The 19,217-nt window shown below is 48.8% G+C and overlaps 1 protein-coding gene across 1 annotated transcript in view; it reads right to left on the bottom strand.

Moving 5' to 3' along the window:
* IQSEC1 (IQ motif and Sec7 domain ArfGEF 1) overlaps window positions 1-4,875 on the bottom strand; it is a 402,419-nt gene extending 397,544 nt beyond the window's left edge. The window contains exon 1 of the mRNA XM_053598861.1: window positions 4,573-4,875. Coding sequence (XP_053454836.1) covers window positions 4,573-4,844 — 272 coding nt within the window. The 5' untranslated portion in view covers window positions 4,845-4,875. The remainder of the gene's footprint in view (window positions 1-4,572) is intronic.
* Window positions 4,876-19,217: the final 14,342 nt, after the last annotated feature.

Raw genomic sequence — 19,217 nt, forward strand, 5'->3', positions numbered from 1 at the left:
ATGAAAACTCAAATGCGCTATCTCCTCTGCCACGCTTTCTGCTACACTCCCTGGTCAGAAAGGAGCCCTCCTGACCTCACTCCGCCTCTCCGCAGCCTTCACTCTATGCTAGGAGAGGAAAAGGAAATTTGAACCCAAGGGCCCTCAGCTCCTCAGCCCCTGGCCCCCAGCGTTGGTACTTCCCAGCTACTTTGAAGAACACTCTTATCAGAGGCTCCTTGCCAGGACCCTCCCAAGTAGAGCTTCCTGCGTCATCAGCCTGCTGCCAATTAGGATGATCCCGGCTCTCCCTGCCACCCCCTCATCAGAGGCCACCCTTGAGCTTGCCTCTGGTCTGACGCACCATCGTCATGGTTAATGTCACCACAAACCCAGCAAGAGCGCTTGTTTGGTAAGTCAACAGACACTGAATGCCACTGGAAACCTCCCCCAGAGGGAGTCACCTATTCAGAGCTTCAGAAAAATGTCCTCTCCCAGTGATGTGACAGCACTTAAGGGCTTGAGGGGCAGAGAAAGTGAAGGAGACTGCTCCACCGCGCCCTGTCCCCAGCCTCCTTAGGCTGATGTTTACTTCTGCCAAGAAACTTTGGAGGATCAAAGGCTAGAAGGGATCATCTCCTAAAATCCTTGCCCCTCCATGCTGCCACCTCACGTGACACCACTGAGAGAGAGAGCTCTGCCTCAGTGACAAGATTCTACATGGCAGGGGGAAACCATGTGTGCCGGGCTTTCCCCAGCACTAGAGGCTGGGAGTCACACAGGATTGTGTCAACAGTGTGACGGGCAGGAGGCAGGGTAAGAGCAAGGGCCGGAGCCTGATGGCCTGAGCCCCAATCCTGGCTGCATCCCTAGCCACATGGGAGAGCTTGGGCAAGCCCCACAACCTCTCTGAGCCTCAGTTTCCACATCTGTAAAATGGGAGCAGCAAATGTCCCTACCTCGTAGGAATGATAAGACACTGAGGTGCATTCACCAAAGCAAAGACCCCAGGCAGGGCAAGTACACAGGGGACCCCCAGAGGACACAGTCACCAGGCACCCTGGCTTTCCCCACATGTATGTTTTTCAATACCAGCTGCCTGCACCTAATGAAATTCAAGATGGCTTTCTAAAGGAAAATGCAATGGTTTTAATTAATCCCTGCTGGCTTCATCCACTCAGCAAACATCTACTGAGCACCTATTATGTGTCTGAACCTCTAATGAGTGGAGGGAAGTTCTAGAAACAGATCATGAGGATAAAGCTGACTAGATGGTGGATATGACTTCTAATGTCAGGGGAAAAGTCATAACCAAATAATCAAAGTAACCAAAGGCATCCTATCACTGTGTTCTCGCGTGTTAGCATCCTGTTTCCCCTAAAGCTGAAAAACTCCTGATGACTTTTTTTAGCTGAGAAATTCCTGCTGCTTGAGAAAGTGTTCAAAGGTTTCTGGGCTTCAAAGCTTCCAGCACACCCCGTCATCCCATGCATGGGTTGCCTGCGTGAGGTGGCACCAAGCAAACTGTGTCCCAGGCCAAGGCTGTGCAGGGACTTCTCACTTACGTCTCTTTATCCCCAGCAGGCCACTGCACCACCCACATGTGCAGCGGTATTGACTTAGGCCTTGACAGATGGAGGCTCCTTAGGAAAAAGTCAGCCTGGCCTGGCATGCTTGCCAGACCTCCCTTACAAGGGCCACCCCGTGCAGGCAGGGAAGCCTCGGAGTTGGTGCTGGCAGTGTCTGATGATGGGCTCCCCGCCATAGGCAGGAAGTGGAGCCCAGTCCCCAGCAGAAGTTAATCACACTGCATCACAGTGGCAACCCTACCTGATGTCTGGACAGCCCTCCCCATGGTACCACATTCCCCACTCCACAGCCCCTGCACCCAGTCCAAAAGGTTTCAGCTCCTGCCTGTGCTCAGCTGGCCCAAAATAAATGACCAATTGATAGACCAAGGGAGAAGTGACATGTCCTAAATGCCTAAGTCTCCTTCACACCCATTATCTTCACTTAATCCTCAAAAAGTATGGGAGGCTGTTATGATCACTCGTTTCCTGTGCATTTCAAAAAACCCGAGGGCAGGAGAGGTGGTATGACTTATCCCATGGCCACTGGCTGGGAAGTGCAGAGCCAGGCCTCAGGTCCAACTTTGTAGGCCCATGACCCTTTCTCTCTGTCTGCAAGGTTATTTTTTGCCTTCCTCTCTTCTCTTCATTTTAGGTCTCCAAGCACATGGTTGATGAGTATGCATACAGTAGATGCTAAATGAAAACACTCAAGGGAGTTGGTTATTCCCTGTCCTTTAGGCCTCAGCCACCTGAGTCTGCCGATGGCCACTGAATACAACCAATCCATGTTGTGAAAAGCAGCCCCTAGTAAGTCAGAACCCCCAGTATATGAGCAAGCAAGCATGACGCTGGGGACCTGTGATAATCCCGGGAGGCCCCTGAGAAGGGAGGGGTCCCCAGCATTCTCTCTCCCAAAAAGCTGGGAAATTAATCGAATGTAGGAAAACAGGCCAGCCATGCTCCGTCTGTAGGAAACCCACAGTTTCTGACCATTCACTGGTCTTTACACCCTTGCTACTCACAAGGGGCCAGCAGCACTGGCGTGTGCGGGAGCTTGCTGGAGCTTGCAGACTCTCTGCCTGCCCCAGACCTACCAGGTCAGCAAAACCCTAGGCTCCTGGAGTGCACGTCCAAGTGTGGAAGCCACCCTCAGCCTCAGCCATGGGTTGAGAACTATGCTGCCACCTACCCTGCTTTCCTTAAAGCGATGCTATCCCATCCCAGGCTTTGGCTGTGTCTCAACTATAAAGAGAAGCCAGACAGACACAGAACAGGGGGCTTCAGACACAAAATCCCACCTTGGCATCCCCAGCTGGCCCCAGCCCAGGCCACTGCCCAGAGGCAACACCGGGGATTCCCCCTGCCAGGTAGGACATATTGCCTCTAAGAATCCTCCTGCCCCCACACTCCACTTCATCACCAGGGGTGACTTTGAAGGGAAAAAAGAAATCCATCCCCCAGGATGGTGTTGTGAGGCATTTGCCAACCAACGTGTGTCACTGTTTCCTATGAAAACGGGGACGTGTGTCCCTGCACTGGTGCGACCTCCCTAAGCTGATAAGGACTTCCCTTGGCAGCCCTTGGCTTTTCTTTAGGACTTTGCATGGGGGAAAGGGTTCTGACCGCTCCAAGACTAGCACTGGATCCCCCACAACTGCTGTGGTGGGGGCTGAATGATGAACACAGTCCCAGAGACTCCAGAGAGCCAGGAGTCAGGTGCAGAGGGGTAGAGAGCCAGGTTGGTGCTTTTTTTTTCTCAGTGACAGCGGTTCAGAGCTATCTTAGTACCTTCTTCCTCCCTCCCCCCTCCCAGTAGAAAGCAAGCGTTGGCCTGCAGGCACAGAGCCTGAGGCTCACCCACACCCTGACCCTACCTGCACAACTGTCCTCCAAAGAGCCCACCAACCCCACCACCACAGCCCAGAACTACTGAACTGAAAGTGCAGTGGCAGGCAGAGCCCTCTGTCCCACCGCCACAGCTCCAGGGGGCACCCCCCGCCTGGAGTGGGGGAAGCACAGGTCTCTTATGACTCCACTGGCACCACTGTGTATCAGGAACCATCCCCCCCACTCTGGAGCAAGAGCTACCTGTTCCCCCATCATTTCTGCCCCGCTTCCAGGAAGGCTGTCTTGAGCCTAAACACTGCCACTCCCCCAATCCCCACCCCCACAGCTTTCTAGTCTGCCCAGTCCAAATCACAGTGTGCCCCAGGCGGTCCCAAAGACGGGGACTAGGAGAGGAAGAGCACCCAGCAACTCCACCCCAGCTCACCTGCAGCCTCCCGCACCCCTTCACCCCGCCCCAGACGGATTCCCACACTTCCACGAGGAGAGGCCACCGGCCAGGTCAAGCCCCGGTATCCACGGGAGAGGAATGAGAACTCGCCGGCCGTGAGCTCTCAGGGCCGCTAGGCGGTCTGCCCGCCTGTCCCCCACTTAATCCTTCGTCCGAAATAGCCCGGGGTAATCCGGGGAATTAACCCGGAGCCTTGAAGGAAGGGAAGGAGCCACTTCGGGGGAGGAGGGCTCAGCGTGTCCCGGGCTGGACAAACGGCAGGGTCCATTCTGGGAGCACCGCGAGTAACCCAGGCCCGCTCGAGGGCTGGATCTGCGCCTGCCGCGCCGCTCCCCACCCGGGCTCAGGACCTCGGGTCCGGAGTTCTGGCCCTTCTACCCAGAGCCCCAGGTCCGGTCCGCTCCCGGGCCACTCCCCGCCCCGAGGCGAGCCCAGACCCCACGTCGGAGCTCCGGGGGGCCCAGCGCCTCAGCGGAGGGCCGGCCAGTGGGCGCGCGGGGCAGCGCTGCGAGCCCCTTTCCTGGACAGCCCAGTCCTCACCCGCGATCGAGCAGCAGGTCGGGGCCACGACCCCGCCGGAGATCCCAGAGGCAAGCCCGGCGGCCTCCCGGCTGGCTCGGGCGCCCCCTGCCTCCGCGCGCCTCCCCGCCGAGCCGCGAGGGCAGCCGGGGTCCCCCAGAACTTCCCGCGCCCCCGACTCGCCCGCCACCCCCGGTCCCCGCTTACTTGTCGCGGCGGCCGCCCAGCTCCGGGATGGCGCCGAGCGGCTGCGGGCCGGGGCCGGGGCCCGGGTCGGGGCGGCGGGCGCACGCGGCCAGGTGTCGCCGGTGCCGCTCCAGCAGGCCGGCGTTCTCGCGGCTCAGCCGCGCCACTTGGCGCTCCAGCTCCTCGATGCGCCGCCGCCGGCGCGCCAGCAGCTCCTGCTGCGCCGCGACGATCCGAGTCAGCTCCTGCAGGTACTCGGCCGCCTTGCCGGGGGGCTCGGCGGCGCTGGCCATGGCCCCCGCGGGCGGCCGGCCGCGCCTCAGGCGAGCGGGCGGCGGGGCGGCGGCGGCGCGGCCATGGCTGCGCGGCTGGGACCGCGGCTCGGCGAGGCGCGGGGCTCGGCCCGGGGGGCGCGGCGGCGCTGGGCTGGCGCGGCCCCGCCTCGGCGCCCGCCCCCGGTGCTGCCGCGCCTCCTGCTCCCCGCGCCGCCGCGCGCCGCCGCCCGCTGCCCCACGGATGCGCCGGGCGGCGGGGCGCGGAGCTGCGGCCGCCACGGGCAGGCGAGGAGTTTGCAAAGTGCCGGCCGCGACGCGAGGGGGAGCGGGAGCCCGGGCGGCCGCGCTGATGCGGCGGGAGGGAGCGAGGGAGCGAGGGCGCCGCCTGCCGGACCCGCCCTCCGCCCGCGCCCGCGCCCGTGCCCGCCGCTCCCCGCCGCGGGCTCCTCGGGGCGCGTTTAGTGGAAAGAAATTCGCCAAGACGCCTCTTTAAGCCCAGGGTCCTAGGAAAGTGTGAGGAGAAAATTAAACAATACGCTCGTGAGAACTTCGGCATTTTTACTGATCTACGTCTTCTGAGCAGGGTTCATTTTGTAGTCTCCAAGCCAGACAACTTTCCCAGGCTGTCCCTTTCCAGCTGCGACCAGAAGATGGCCCCGAAGCCTCTGTTGTGGTGTCTGCGTGTCCTGCCGCCTCCAAGGCCCAGGCCTCCTGCAGGTCTGGGGAACTGAGGGCCTGAGGGATGCACCCCGCCTCCTCCGCACCTGCACGAGACCTGCACCTTTTACCTCTTTGGGCCTCAGTCTCCTTAGCTGTCATGTTTTCTATTTCTTGATTTTTTTTTTTAATCTTCGCAATTTTCGTACATTTCTTTGAAGCTAAGCCTCTTTTTTCTATCTTTTTTACTTAAAGAGGTGGGTTTTTCCATTGTTTCTTTTCCAGCAAACGCCTTAGGCTATTAATTTACCTCTGGGCAAAGCTTTAGCTACATCTCAAGAGTTTCTGAAACTTTGATATTTACAATTGAATAGCATTAGCTTTGTCAGACTGGCTTCCCTGAGGCTTGGCATTCCATACATTGTTTGGTAAATCTCTCCACCTCCAGGAGAGGATGAACCTGCCTTGAGATACTGAGACCATCCAGGGCTCTAAGCTTTCTTTGTGTGCCCCTAGGGGAAGGCCTGTGGGGAGGGAGAGAATGGTGGTAGGGCCACTGGTTGGGATCCTTACATTCACCAAGGACTGTTCTATCAGAATGAGGTCATACACACACCACACTGAATGACAGCCGTTAACAAAACTTGACACTTGGCCCTCATTACTAGCCTATTTGTTGCACTCTAGAAATTCATATTATCTTTATAAATACTGTAATTATCTTGTGAAGAGCACCATTATATGGTGTCTTATTTGTAAAAAGTATTCATCATTTCAGTTTATATGTTTAAAATACAGCAACATTTTTGCAACCCCTAGCCTAATATGTCCTCCTTTTGAGGCTGCATGTGGTGAATCAGACCTGAAATCCTAGAACTTTGGGAGACTGAGGCAGATGGATTGCTTGAGCTCAGAAGTTCCAGACCACTCCAAGCAAGAGCAAGACCTCGTCTCTACTAAAAAAAAAGAAAAAGAAAACTAGCCAGGAATCCTGTTAGGTGCCTATAGTCCCATCTACTTGGGAGGGTGAGGCAAGAAGATCACTTGAGTCCAAGAGTTTGAAGTTGCTGTGAGCTATGATGCCACAGTACTCTACCCAGGGCAACAAAGTGTGACTTTGTAAAAAAAAAAAAAAAAATTCCTCCGTTTATAGGACACCAGGAGCTTTCCAAAAGGGCTGTTAGTGGCCCAGGCTTCTCACACCCTTATGGGAGACCTGACTGTGGAGTCACACATGGGTCTCTGCCAGTGTTTGGGAGAGAAGGAAATTGACTCTTAATTCCTGGCACCCTCGGTGAGAATCGCAGCAGACAGGGCTGATAGGTGGAGAGGAGCAGCTGGGCTCTTCTCCTATGCCCAGTGCACTTGTGGTGCCCCAATAGCCCGTTCCGGCAGTTGCAAAATGAAGCTGACCTCACATTTCCGTCTCCATGCTGCCTCCTTACGGAAACTTCCTACCCAAGCACTTGGTCTGTGCCAGGCCTGTGTGGCACTTGGAGACCTTGGCAGGATGAGACTAAGCCCCACCTTTCAGGAGCTTCCCGGCCTGGCCAAGGCAGAAGATGGCAACAGGCACCCAGGGTGCTGTGGGCTCCTCTAGGGAGCAACACTATCCCCTGGGCAGGACCCTGGCTCTCAGGACCTCCCTATCCCCAGACTCCCTGAGTCACACAGAGACCCTGGGGCACCAGGGGAGAACACCAGTGGGTGGCGCACAAGACCCAGCTCCCCTCACAGGGCTCCTCCGCTTGAGGTGACAAGAGAGGGGAGAGGACGGGGCGCCCTTAGGCTTGCCATCTGCCTCTGCCTTGTTAACATCCATTCCTGGCACTCTGGGGTGCTCCAGTTACAGCCAAGTCCCCAGAGCTGGAGGTTACAAGAGAGTCTGCCCCAGCAATGAGGCCAAGTACACCATCCTTCCTGGCTCACACTCCAGGGAAGGAATAGAGCCTGTGTCCACTAGAGAAGGGAGGTCATTTCTTCCAAGAGCATCGACCAGCCATTCGTTTAGCAAATTATTGAGCATTGACTGTGGCCAGGCTCTGGGGACACTCAGCAGGAGAGACAGTCCCTTTTCTCTTAGAAATCTCCCATTGAGACAGGAGGTGGGCATTGGATGGGGCAGTCCCACAGGGTCCTGCATTCGGACGGGCCCTCACTTGGCTTAATGCTCTGTTTTCTCTGTCTTGGTAGTCTTAATTTTTGAACAAGGGGCACAGCATTTTACACTGGGCCCCTCAAATCATGAATCCAGTCCCAGGGGAGTGTAGGGAGATAATGGTAAGCATTTAACAATCAGAAAAAAAAAGCAACATTTGTAGCATTTGCCAGTGTCCATTGTGTAAATATTCCCACCATGGCTGATTTCAAGCGCTGAGTGTGACCTCAGTGTCCATGGGTGGAGCTGGGACTAGGGCACAGCCTGCCATCAGAAGCATGTACAGACTGACTCCAGCACACCACAGGATGAGCAGTGAGACAGGGTACAGAGCGTTGCAGCAGTACCTGACAAGTGCCAGATCTGTCTGAGATTCAACATGAACCTGGTGGTAATAATAATATGTCAGCCAGAAAGTTTTGCCATTGGGTCAAAGCAAGTTGAGAGCTGAGAACATATTCCTGCAGCTCACTTTTCTTCTTCAAGCTGGAGAGTGCCACCCTTCCCCAACACTCACTCAAAATCAGGCCTGACTTTGAAAGCATGACCCACCTGCTACCCCGTTCTACAAACTCTGCTGCCACCTCCTCTAGTCTCCCTGGCTCTGCCCCCTACCACTAGACCCCACTGAACTAATTGACCTCCCTTCTGGATGCAGGACTGGACTCTGGACTCTTAGCACCCAAGTATCTCCTTCGGTCTCCCTGCATGTAGGAACGTGAGGACAGGGCAAGGAAGCAGATCGGTCAGGTAGGGGCAAAGCAGGTGCTTTACCATGCTGACAAACAAAGCACTGAAACAAAGTGAGGCCACGCAGTATGGACAGTCTCTTGCCTAACTCCCACAGTGTAAGATAGAAGACTTGGGACTTCTAGACTCCCAGCAGCACTCTGGAATAGATGCCATGGTCGCTGCCCAGGTTCTCACTTCACAATGAGCCCCTTATCTCCCAGTGGCTGGCCATGTTGGCAGGTGATGGCTCACAGCTCAGACTCTCTTGGGAAATTGCCCTGAGATGACGGACTTTGCCTTGGAATCTGCAAGGTTGTACTCTCTTCCAAAGGCAGCCTTCATCCAGTAACTGATTCGTGCGGGAAGACCCAGCCCCCTTGCCTCAATTTGCACAACTCTGAGGAGTCATCCCAGCTCCAGAATTCTAGTGGGATCACCTCTGCTGGGCTTTTACCATGGCCCAGACTCTACCGCTGCCAATCCTAGCCTGCCTCTCCTTTCCCTTGCTGGTGCAGGCCCAAGAGTTCTCCCCAGGAAACCTCTCACACACAAACCTCCATCTCTGAATGTCTCCCTGGGAGGTGACCCAGGACACTCTGCCTGTCCTCCTCACCTGTCCCTATCTTCATACCACTCCCTATACTGTGTTAGGACTTATAGGATTTATGTGGCTTAACACTAGTTAAGGTTTTCCTGTTTTGTATACAGATGGATTCTAAAATCTAAAAACCAATAACTGGTTTTTCCAGTATGATAAATTCAAGGTCAAGTAATTTAAATCGAACTACAAAAAAGAATATGTAAGCCTGAAGCATGCACTCCAGAGAAAATAAAGGTAACAAAAATTGGGAGGAGGATACAGGAAAAAAGGAAGCATTTTATGTATAACTTTATTAATTTTTGCTGTTTATTATCCATGTTCAGCTTCTCAGTGAGATCCTCCACCTTTTTTTTGGAAATCTTTTTTATTTTATTTTATTTTATTGTTAAATCATAGCTGTGTACATTAGTGCAATCGCCTGTACCCATTCTAAGATGCACCATAGATGTGGCCCACACATTACCCTCCCTCCACCAAAACCTCCCCCCTCCCTCCCCCTTCCTTGGCCCTTTCCCCATAGTCTTGTGCTATAGTTGGGTTAAAGCCTTCATGTGAAAGCTATAATTTAGCTTCATAGTAGGGCTGAATATATTGGATACTTTTTCTTCCATTCCTGAGATACTTTGCTAAGAAGAATATGTTCCAGCTCCATCCACGTAAACATGAAAGAGGTAAAGTCTCCATCTTTCTTTAAGGCTGCATAGTATTCCATGGTATACATGTACCACAGTTTTCTAGTCCATTCGTGGGTCAATGGGCACTTGGGCATCTTCCATGACTTAGCAATTATGAATTGGGCTGCAATAAACATTCTGGTACAGATGTTTTTGTTATATTGTGACTTTTGGTGTTCTGGGTATAAACCTAGTAAAGGAATTATAAAATTGAATGGCAGGTCTATTTTTAGGTCTCTAAGTATTCTCCAAACATCCTTCCAGAAGGAACGTATTAGTGGGCATTCCCACCAGCAGTGTAAAAGTGTGCCCTTTCCTCCACATCCACGCCAACATTTCTGGTTTTGGGATTTTGTTATGTGGGCTACTCTTACTGGGGTTAGGTGATATTTCAGAGTAGTTTTGATTTGCATTTCTCTGATGATTAAGGATGATGAGCTTTTTTTCACGTGTTTGTAGATCATGCGTCTGTCTTCTTTAGAGAAGTTTCTCTTCAAGTCCCTTGCCCACCCTGAGATGGGATCATGTGTTCTTTTCTTGTTAATATGTTTGAGTTCTCTGTGGATTCTGGTTATTAGACCTTTATCGGAGGTATAACCTGCAAATATTTTCTCCCATTCTGAGGGCTGTCTGCTTGCTTTACTCACTATGTTCTTGGCTGTGCAGAAGCTTTTTAGTTTGATCAGGTCCCAGTAGTGTATTTTTGATACTGCTTCAATTGCCTGGGGAGTCCTCTGCATAAAATATTCACCCAGGCCGATTCCTTCAAGGGTTTTCCCTGCACTTTCTTCAAGTATTTTTAGTTTCATGTCTTAAGTTTAAATCTTTTATCCAGTGAGAGTCTATCTTAGTTAATGGTGAAAGGTGTGGGTCCAGTTTCAGTCTTCTACAGGTTGCCAGCCAGTTTACCCAGCACCATTTGTTAAATAGGGAATCTTTTCCCCACTGAATGTTTTTAATTGGCTTGTCAAAGATCAAATAACGGTAAGTAGCTGGATCCATCTCTCGGTTCTCTATTCTGTTCCAGACATCTACTTCTCTGCTTTTGTGCCAGTACCATGCTGTTTTGATCACTATGGATTTATAGTACAGTCTCAGGTCTGGTAGCGTGATTCCTCCTGCTTTGTTTTTTTTTTTTTTTTTTTTTTTTTTGACTTTTCATTTAATTTTTATTAAATCATAACTGTATACAATGATCTCCTGCTTTGTTTTTATTGTTCAGTAATGTTTTGGCTATTCGAGGTTCTTTCTGATTCCATATAAAACGAAGTATTATTTTTTCAAGATCTTTAAAGTATGACAATGGAGCTTTAATAGGAATTGCATTAAAATTATATATTACTTTGGGCAGTGTGGACATTTTAACAATGTTGATTCTTCCCAGCCATGAGCATGGTATGTTTTTCCATCTGTTAACATCTTTGGCTATTTCTTTTCTTAGAGTTTCATAGTTCTCTTTGTAGAGATCTTTCACGTCCTTTGTTAGGTATACTCCCAAATATTTCATCTTCTTTGGCACTACATGAAAGGAATAGAGTCCTTAACTGTTCGTTCAGCTTGCTTATTGTTGGTATATATAAAGGCTACAGATTTACGGGTGTTGATTTTGTAGCCTGAGACATTGCTATAATCCTCGATCACTTCTAAAAGTTTTGTAGTAGAAAAAAAAAAAGTTTTGTAGTAGAATCCCTAGTGTTTTCCAGATATATGATCATATCATCTGCGAAGAGTGAAAGTTTGATCTCTTCTGACCCTATGTGGATACCCTTGATCACCTTTTCTTCCTTAATTGCAATGGCTAAAACTTCCATTACAAAGTTAAAGAGCAATGGAGACAATGGGCAACCTTGCCTGGTTCCTGATCTAAGTGGAAATGATTTCAATTTAACTCCATTCAATACAATATTGGCTGTGGGTTTGCTGTAGATGGCCTCTATTAGTTTAAGAAATGTCCCTTCTATACCAATTCTCTTAAGTGCTCTGATCATGAAGGGATGCTGGATATTATCAAAAGCTTTTTCTGCATCAATTGAAAGAATCATATGGTCTTTATTTTTAAGTCTGTTTATGTGTTGAATTACATTTATAGATTTACATATATTGAACCAGCCTTGAGGCCCTGGGATAAATCCGACTTGGTCATGGTGTATAATTTTTTTGATGTGTTGTTGGGATTCTGTTTGTTAGGATCTTATTGAGTATTTCAGCATCTATATTCATTAGTGATATTGGTCTATAATTTTCTTTTCTTGTTGGGTCTTTCCCTGGTTTGGGGATCAAGGTGATGTTTGCTTCATAGAATGTGCTGGGTAATATTCCTTCTTTTTCTATATTTTGGAAGAGGTTTAGTAGTATAGGTACTAGTTCTTCTTGAAATGTTTGGTAGAATTCTGACGTAAAGCCATCTGGTCCTGGGCTTTTCTTTTTAGGGAGATTTTGTATAGTTGATGCTATTTCAGAACTTGATATAGGCCTGTTCAACATTTCCACTTCGTTCTGGCTAAGTCTTGGTAGGTGGCGTGCTTCCAGGTATTGGTCGATTTCTTTTTTTTTTTTTTTGTAGAGACAGAGTCTCACTGTACCGCCCTCGGGTAGAGTGCCATGGCCTCACACAGCTCACAGCAACCTCTAACTCCTGGGCTTACGCAATTCTCTTGCCTCAGCCTCCAGAGTAGCTGGGACTACAGGCGCCCGCCACAACGCCTGGCTATTTTTTTGTTGCAGTTTGGCAGGGGCTGGGTTTGAACCCGCCACCTTCGGCATATGGGGCCGGCGCCCTACTCACTGAGCCACAGGCACTGCCCTAGGTGCATAAATATTAATAATTGAGATCTCATCATATTGAGTATTACCTTTAACAAATATGAAGTGTCCATCCTTATCCTTAATTATTTTGGTCGGTTTAAAGCCTGTTGCGTCTGCGAACAGGATTACAACGCCTGCTTTTTTCTGCTTTCCATTTGCCTGGAATATAGATGACCATCCCTTCACCTTGAGTCTATATCTGTCTTTTAATGTAAGATGCGATTCTTGGATGCAGCAGATATCTGGCTTGAGTTTTTGTATCCAGTCCGCCAACCTATGCCTCTTTAGAGGACAGTTTAAACCATTTACATTAATTGAGAGTATTGATAAGCCTTTTGAGAGACCAGTGAACATTTTTAATCCTTTTGCGACTATGGAAGTTGGAATTTGATCAAAAATTTTTTGGGTGGGTTTACTTTTGTGGTGGAGGATTATGCTGGTCTTTATGGAGGATAGGTCTAAGAATGTCCTGGAGAGCTGGTTTAGTTGTGGCAAATTTCTTCAACATGTGAATGTCGTTGAAGTATTTAATTTCTCCTTCATAAATGAAGCTCAGTTTAGCTGGGTACAGGATCCTGGGTTGAAAGTTATTTTGTTTTAGGAGATTAAAAGTCGATGACCATCCTCTTCTAGCTTGAAAGGTTTCAGCAGAGAGATCTGCAGTTATTCTGATATTCTTCCCCTTATAGGTAATGGTTTTCTTTCATCTGGCAGCTTTCAGAATTTTCTCCTTCATATTAACTTTAGTGAAATTGATGATGATGTGTCTGGGGGATGTCTTAATTGGGTTGACTCGTGCTGGAGTTCTGAAACTGTCTGCTATGTGATTTTCAGACTCTCTTGGCTTGTCTGGAAAGTTCTCCTTCATAATCTCATGGAGAAGAGACTCTGTGCTTGTGAAGCCACTTCATCACTTTCGGGGATCCCTATAAGATGAATATTGGTTTTCCTCAAATTATCGGAGGGCTCTCTGAGAGAGTGGTCTGTTTTTGCTCTCCATTTCTCTTCTTCTTTGAGGGTTTGGGAGCGTTCGAAAGCTTTGTCTTCAATGTCAGAAATCCTTTCTTCTACTTGCTCCATTGTGTTACTGAGGGATTCTACTGTGTTTCTCAGATCTTTGAGGGCTGCAACTTCTTGTCTCAATGTGTCGAAATCTTTGGTCATTTGGTCTTTGAATCCGTTGAATCCTTGAGATAACTTTTGGAATTCTTTTTTTTTTTTTTTTTTTTTTTTGGCCGGGGCTGGGTTTGAACCCGCCACCTCCGGCATATGGGACCGGCGCCCTACCCGCTGAGCCACAGGTGCCGCCCAACTTTTGGAATTCTAATTCTATCTTATTTGCTATCCAGATCCTGAATTCAATTTCTGACATCTCAGCTATTTGTTTGTGCATGGGGTCTTGTGCTGTGTCTGCCCCATTGATCCTTGGGGGAGTTGATCTACTCTGATTATTCATATTGCCAGAGTTTTTCTGTTGATTTCACCTGATGATTGTTTTTCACCACTGCCTCTGGCCATCCTCAGAGTTGGGGAGGTGTCTCTCCAAGATTAGACCCCAGTGGGATTGCTCTATTGTTGCTGGATCTTTGTAGGGAGTGACCCTGTGTAGTTCCTCTGGGGCTGCTCTAGCTAGGGAGTTCTGGTTGTGGAAGCAGCTCCGGTTTGTGACACACCCAGATCCAGCAACAGGGCTGGGGGTGGCGCGAACGGTTCTGGGAGTGCCAGGCGCCCAGTGACTTTGTCATAGAGAGCCCAAGGCTCCAGCAGTCTCTGGCCAGGAGAAGAGCTTTGCGCAGAGGCAGGGAGGGCTCCAAAGGGCACGCAGCTACCTGAGTCCCTGTCCAGATGAACAGGCTAGTGTCGAAGCTGGAAGGACACAGGAGGGAGGATGCAGGGTTGCGTGGCTCCTGCAGTCCCTGGTCAGGGAATGTGGAGGCCCGGTGGGTGCGGGTCACGGGTCGGGGGTCATTGCACAGCTCTTACGGAGGTCTGGGCGGCACCAAGCCCAGGAGTTTGAGGTTGCTATGAGCTGTGACGTCACGGCACTCTACCCAGGGCAACAGCCCAAGGCTCCAGTGTGCCAAAACCGTCTCACTCTGCCCCTAAGGATTAAGGCTGTAAGGCAGCTCAGTCCCCGCCTTTAGGCTGCTCAGTCAGTAGGTTACTTTGACTCACCCAATCCTTGCTCTGAGACCCTGAGGGCAGAGCTTGCCGGGGCAGTTCTTTCACAATGGCTTCCTGTGCCCAGCTCAGTGGCTCAGTCTGGGGCCCCAGACAATGCCCAAAGTTGTCCACACTCCTGCTCAAGCTCTCCCCAAGGCAGTTCAACTGAGTGCCAAGTCCAAGAACACCAAAACAGTTCACAGGTAAGGCCTTTCCGGTTTGCATTCTCACTGCTGCTTGTACTTACGGTTGCTGGTGTGATTAGGTCGATGGAACACACGCAACCACTTGCCAGTTTTCCACTGTTTTTGTCCTCCTCTTGGGGTCCAGAAGTCCCTTGCTGGCTCCCTGTATCCTCAAAGGGATGATTATAGGCAGATCCCACCGGCCAGAGATGCCTGGAGTCTTGTCTCCCCAGACTCGCTGTTCCCAGTTGCAAGGAAGCTGTTACTCGGCCGCCATCTTTAATCTCCCTCTCTCCTCCACCCTTTTAATGTTACTATTTGTTGTAGAAAATTTATTTTTCTCCTTAACAACTTTCCTCGGTGGGCTGTCTGGCTCACTGCTATAATTTGGGCTGGCTGCTTCCTGCCCCTGCTACATGGCTATCACTGGGGCTGCTTCTGGATTGGGTCTACTGTTTCTGTATATTCTGCATCCTGTATATTCTCTTTCTTATATTCATGTTCTGTTTTGCAGTGTATATCTTCAAGCAATTTTCCCTGAGATGGCCTGTGGATATGTCTTTGAGTTTCTGTTTCTGAAAGTAATTACTTTGCACTCACACTTGACTGATAGTTTGGCTTGGTATAGAATTCCAGGTTAAAATCCACTTCCTCAGAACTTGGAAGGGTTTGCTCCATTTCCTCCTCACCTGGTACCGCTGATGCTAGTCTAATTCTTGTGCATTTGAGGAAGAGATTCTTTTGGGGGGTGATATTGTGTCTGACCAGGACATATGGAAATCTCCTGGGGGACATTTCTGGTCACCACAATGACTGACGATACTCTGGTGTTCAATGCTGAGGGGCCTCAGAAGCAACATGCAGGGAGCCCCATGCAATATGAACTGTCCCACTCATATCTCCAAAAAGAAAAACAACATTGAAGTTTCACACTGCCAAATTTCAGGACTTATTATAGGGCAAGAGTAATCAAAACCAACGGTACTGGTGTAAAGAGAGACACGCGAATGAATAGAATACAAAAGGATCTAGAAGGAGACTGACACATATAGTATGTGAATTTTGACAATTACGGTTGCCAACTCATTCCAGAAAAAGTGGTACATACCTCACTGCTGAATAGCATTGGAGAACTACACAGACACCAGCACCTAGTTTCCCCTTCAGAGCCATTTTGGAGCTCTTTTCTGGAATGGCCGTCAGTACTGTCATCATATTATCCTTGATGTTCTGAGTGTCCTCAAAATATCCTCCTTTCAACATTTTCTTTATCTTTAGGGAAAGAAAAAAGTCATTGTGGGTCAAACCAGGTGAGTTGGGAGTGTGTTCCAAAACAGGTATTTGCTTATCGGTCGAACAGTGTTCATCAGGGAGCTCCTTCAGGACCATTTTTGCACATACCTTTCTCATGCCAAGATTTTATGATTTTCCCATTTCTCTATCCATGTTTATTCGGTCTTCCATGCTTCTCAAAGTCAGCCAACAATTTTTACACACAATTCACCACATTTTTGCATTGTTCCCATCGGTTCTGCCTGTTACTGGCTGCCCTGACCTCCCTTCATCAATGACACTGTCTTTCCCTTTGGAAAAACTTTTAATCCACTTGTACACTGCCATTTTCTTCATGGCATTATCCCTACACACTTGAACTAACATGCCCCTGATGTCACTTCCACTCTCACCAAGTTTAACAAGAAATTTAATATTTGTTTATTGCTCTAACACAAGCTTCAATATTCTCACAGCAGCACACAAAAACACACAACGACAATAATGAATGCCGCTCCACAAGTATAGCCACACAGTGACACGAACACAGCTGTGAGCCCCTGAAAAACCAAGGTGATGACACCTTACCAAGCTGTTTGTACAGGGCTGCCAACATCAGCATATGATAGCAAGTTCATGAACTTAATTGTCAGATCTTTGTATACTTAATCAATTCAATGAATATTTTGAGACAGAGTCCACTCTGAACCCAGGGGTGGAGTGCCCATCACAGCTCACAGCAGCCTCAAACTCTTGGGCTCAAGTGATCCTCCTGCTTCAGCCTCCTGAGTAGTGGGGACTACAGGCGCCCACCACAATCCCCAGCTAGTTTTTCTATTTTTAGTAGAGATGGGGTCTCGCTGTTTCTCAGGTTGATCTTGAACTCATGCGCTCAAGCGATCCACCTGCCTCGGCCTTCCAGAACTACAGGTGTCAGCCACCACACCTGGCCTCAATTCAATGAATTTTTGACAAAGATGCTAAGCTAACTCAGTAAATGAAAGGATAGTCATTCAACAAATGCTGCTGGGACAACTGGGTATCTATAGGTAAAAGAATGAACTGCCACCCATTTATTGCAGTATCTATAAAATTAACTTGGACTATATCATAAACCTAATGTAGGAGATGAATATATAAAATGTCTATAAAAAAACTTTTGGTGGCCTTGAGTTTGGCAATGATTTCTTAAATGTGACACAAAAGCATGAACTCTAAAAAGAAATCAATAAATTGGACTTCATCACAATAAAAAACTTGCTCTTCAAAATAAGCTATTAAGAAAATGAAAAGGTAAGTCATAATGTGGTAGAAAATATTTGCAAACTATATAGTCTCATGAAACATGTATATAGAATAAATAAGGAACTTTTACAACTCAATAAAAAGGAGAAAAACAACCCAATTAAAAATGGGCAGAAGTTTTTCATAGGGATTTCACCCAAGAGGATACACAAATGCCAAGTAAACACATAAAAACAAGCTCAACATCGTTAGTCATTAGGGGAATGCAAATTAAAACCACAATAATTTAGATATGACATCAAAAGCACAAGCAATAAAGAAAAATGAGATAAAGTACACATTGAAATTAAAAGCTTTTATGCTTTGAAGGACTTCAACCAAGAAAGTTAAAAAAAACCCCACAGAATAGGAGGAAATTTTTGCTAATCATGAATCTGAGTAGAGACTGGTATCTAGAATATATAAAGAACTTTTACAATTCAATAATATAAAACACTACACAATTTAAAAATGTGCAAAGGATCTGTATAGACGTTTCTCCGCAGAAGATGTACTAAGCTTATGGAAGGGTGCTCAGCGTTATCAGCCATCAAAGAAATGCAAAGCAGAGCCACACCACTCACACCCACTGGGTCGTCTGGAATAAAAACTACACTCACAGGTGCTGGGGAGGATGTAGAAAGATCAGAACTGCAGACTCTGCTGCTGGGAATGTAAAAACAGAGCAGCTGCCTTGGAAAATAGTCTGGCTGTTCTTCAAACATTTAAATATTTAAACCATACGACCCAGCAATTCCATTCCCAGGTATATGCCCAAGAGAATTGAATACAACATGTATTGGGAAAACATGCTAAGTGGAATTAGCCAGTCACAAAGGACCACATATTATGTGATTCCTTTTCTATGAAATATCCGAATAGGCAAAGCTGTGGAGGCATAAAGCAGATTAGTGGTTGCATCTGGGCAAAAGGAAAGTGGTGAGATTAAAGGGTGAAGATTTCTTTCTTTTTTTTTTTTTTAGAGACAGAGTCTCACTTTATAGCCCTTGGTTGAGTGCTGTGCCATCACAGCTCACAGCAACCTCAAACTCTTGGGCTTAAGTAATTCTCTTGCCTCAGCCTCCCAAGTAGCTGGGACTACAGGCGCCTGCCACAACACCCAGATTTTTTTGTTGTATTTGCCATTGTTGTTTTAGCAGGCCTGGGCTGGGTTCGAACAAGCCATGCACTTTAAAGGTGAGTTTTTTGGCACGTTGACTACATCTCAATAAAACCATTAAATGAAAAACATCACACACACAAAAAAAAGAGAGCGAGAGAAAAACCCATCACAATGAGATAGGACTGCACACCAACTAGAGTGGCTTAAATTAAGGATACTGATTATTCTTCTCCCGGTGTCCCTGTCAGGGGTCACCCTGGAGTAGAACAAGTGGGGGTGGTGGTGTGGGGACGGGTAACCAGCTTCTCCAGGCTCAGCATGAAGCCTCCCCCAGGACCCCATTCTGGGCTGGGTTCCTGGTCACAACTGCCAGGGGAAGTCTTTCCAGGCTCTTTCCAGGTGTCCCTCTGCCACCTCCAGCCAAGGTCCTTGCTGAAGGCACAGGTGTGTGAACTAGGGTAAGGGACATGTTTGAGACACAGCTATCAGTGCGCAGGACTGAACTGGAACCTAGGGCACAGTCTCCAAATGAGGCAGCTGGCCCTCCCAGCCCATGATGGGCAGTGCTTTACAACGGTGAGTACCAATACCAGCGCCAACACTTCAAGGGCAGGAAATTTCATACAAAGCGTCTAGTTTTGGGGCTCTTCTGGGACAGGTCCCGCCTGGCTGCAATTGTCTCCAGGTGAATGGTGGCCGCCTCCCCTTGGACTGACCCCCTCATACCTTCCCCTCAC

This window comes from Nycticebus coucang, chromosome 8, assembly GCF_027406575.1.
Source record: "Nycticebus coucang isolate mNycCou1 chromosome 8, mNycCou1.pri, whole genome shotgun sequence".
Taxonomy (NCBI): Eukaryota; Metazoa; Chordata; class Mammalia; order Primates; family Lorisidae; genus Nycticebus; species Nycticebus coucang.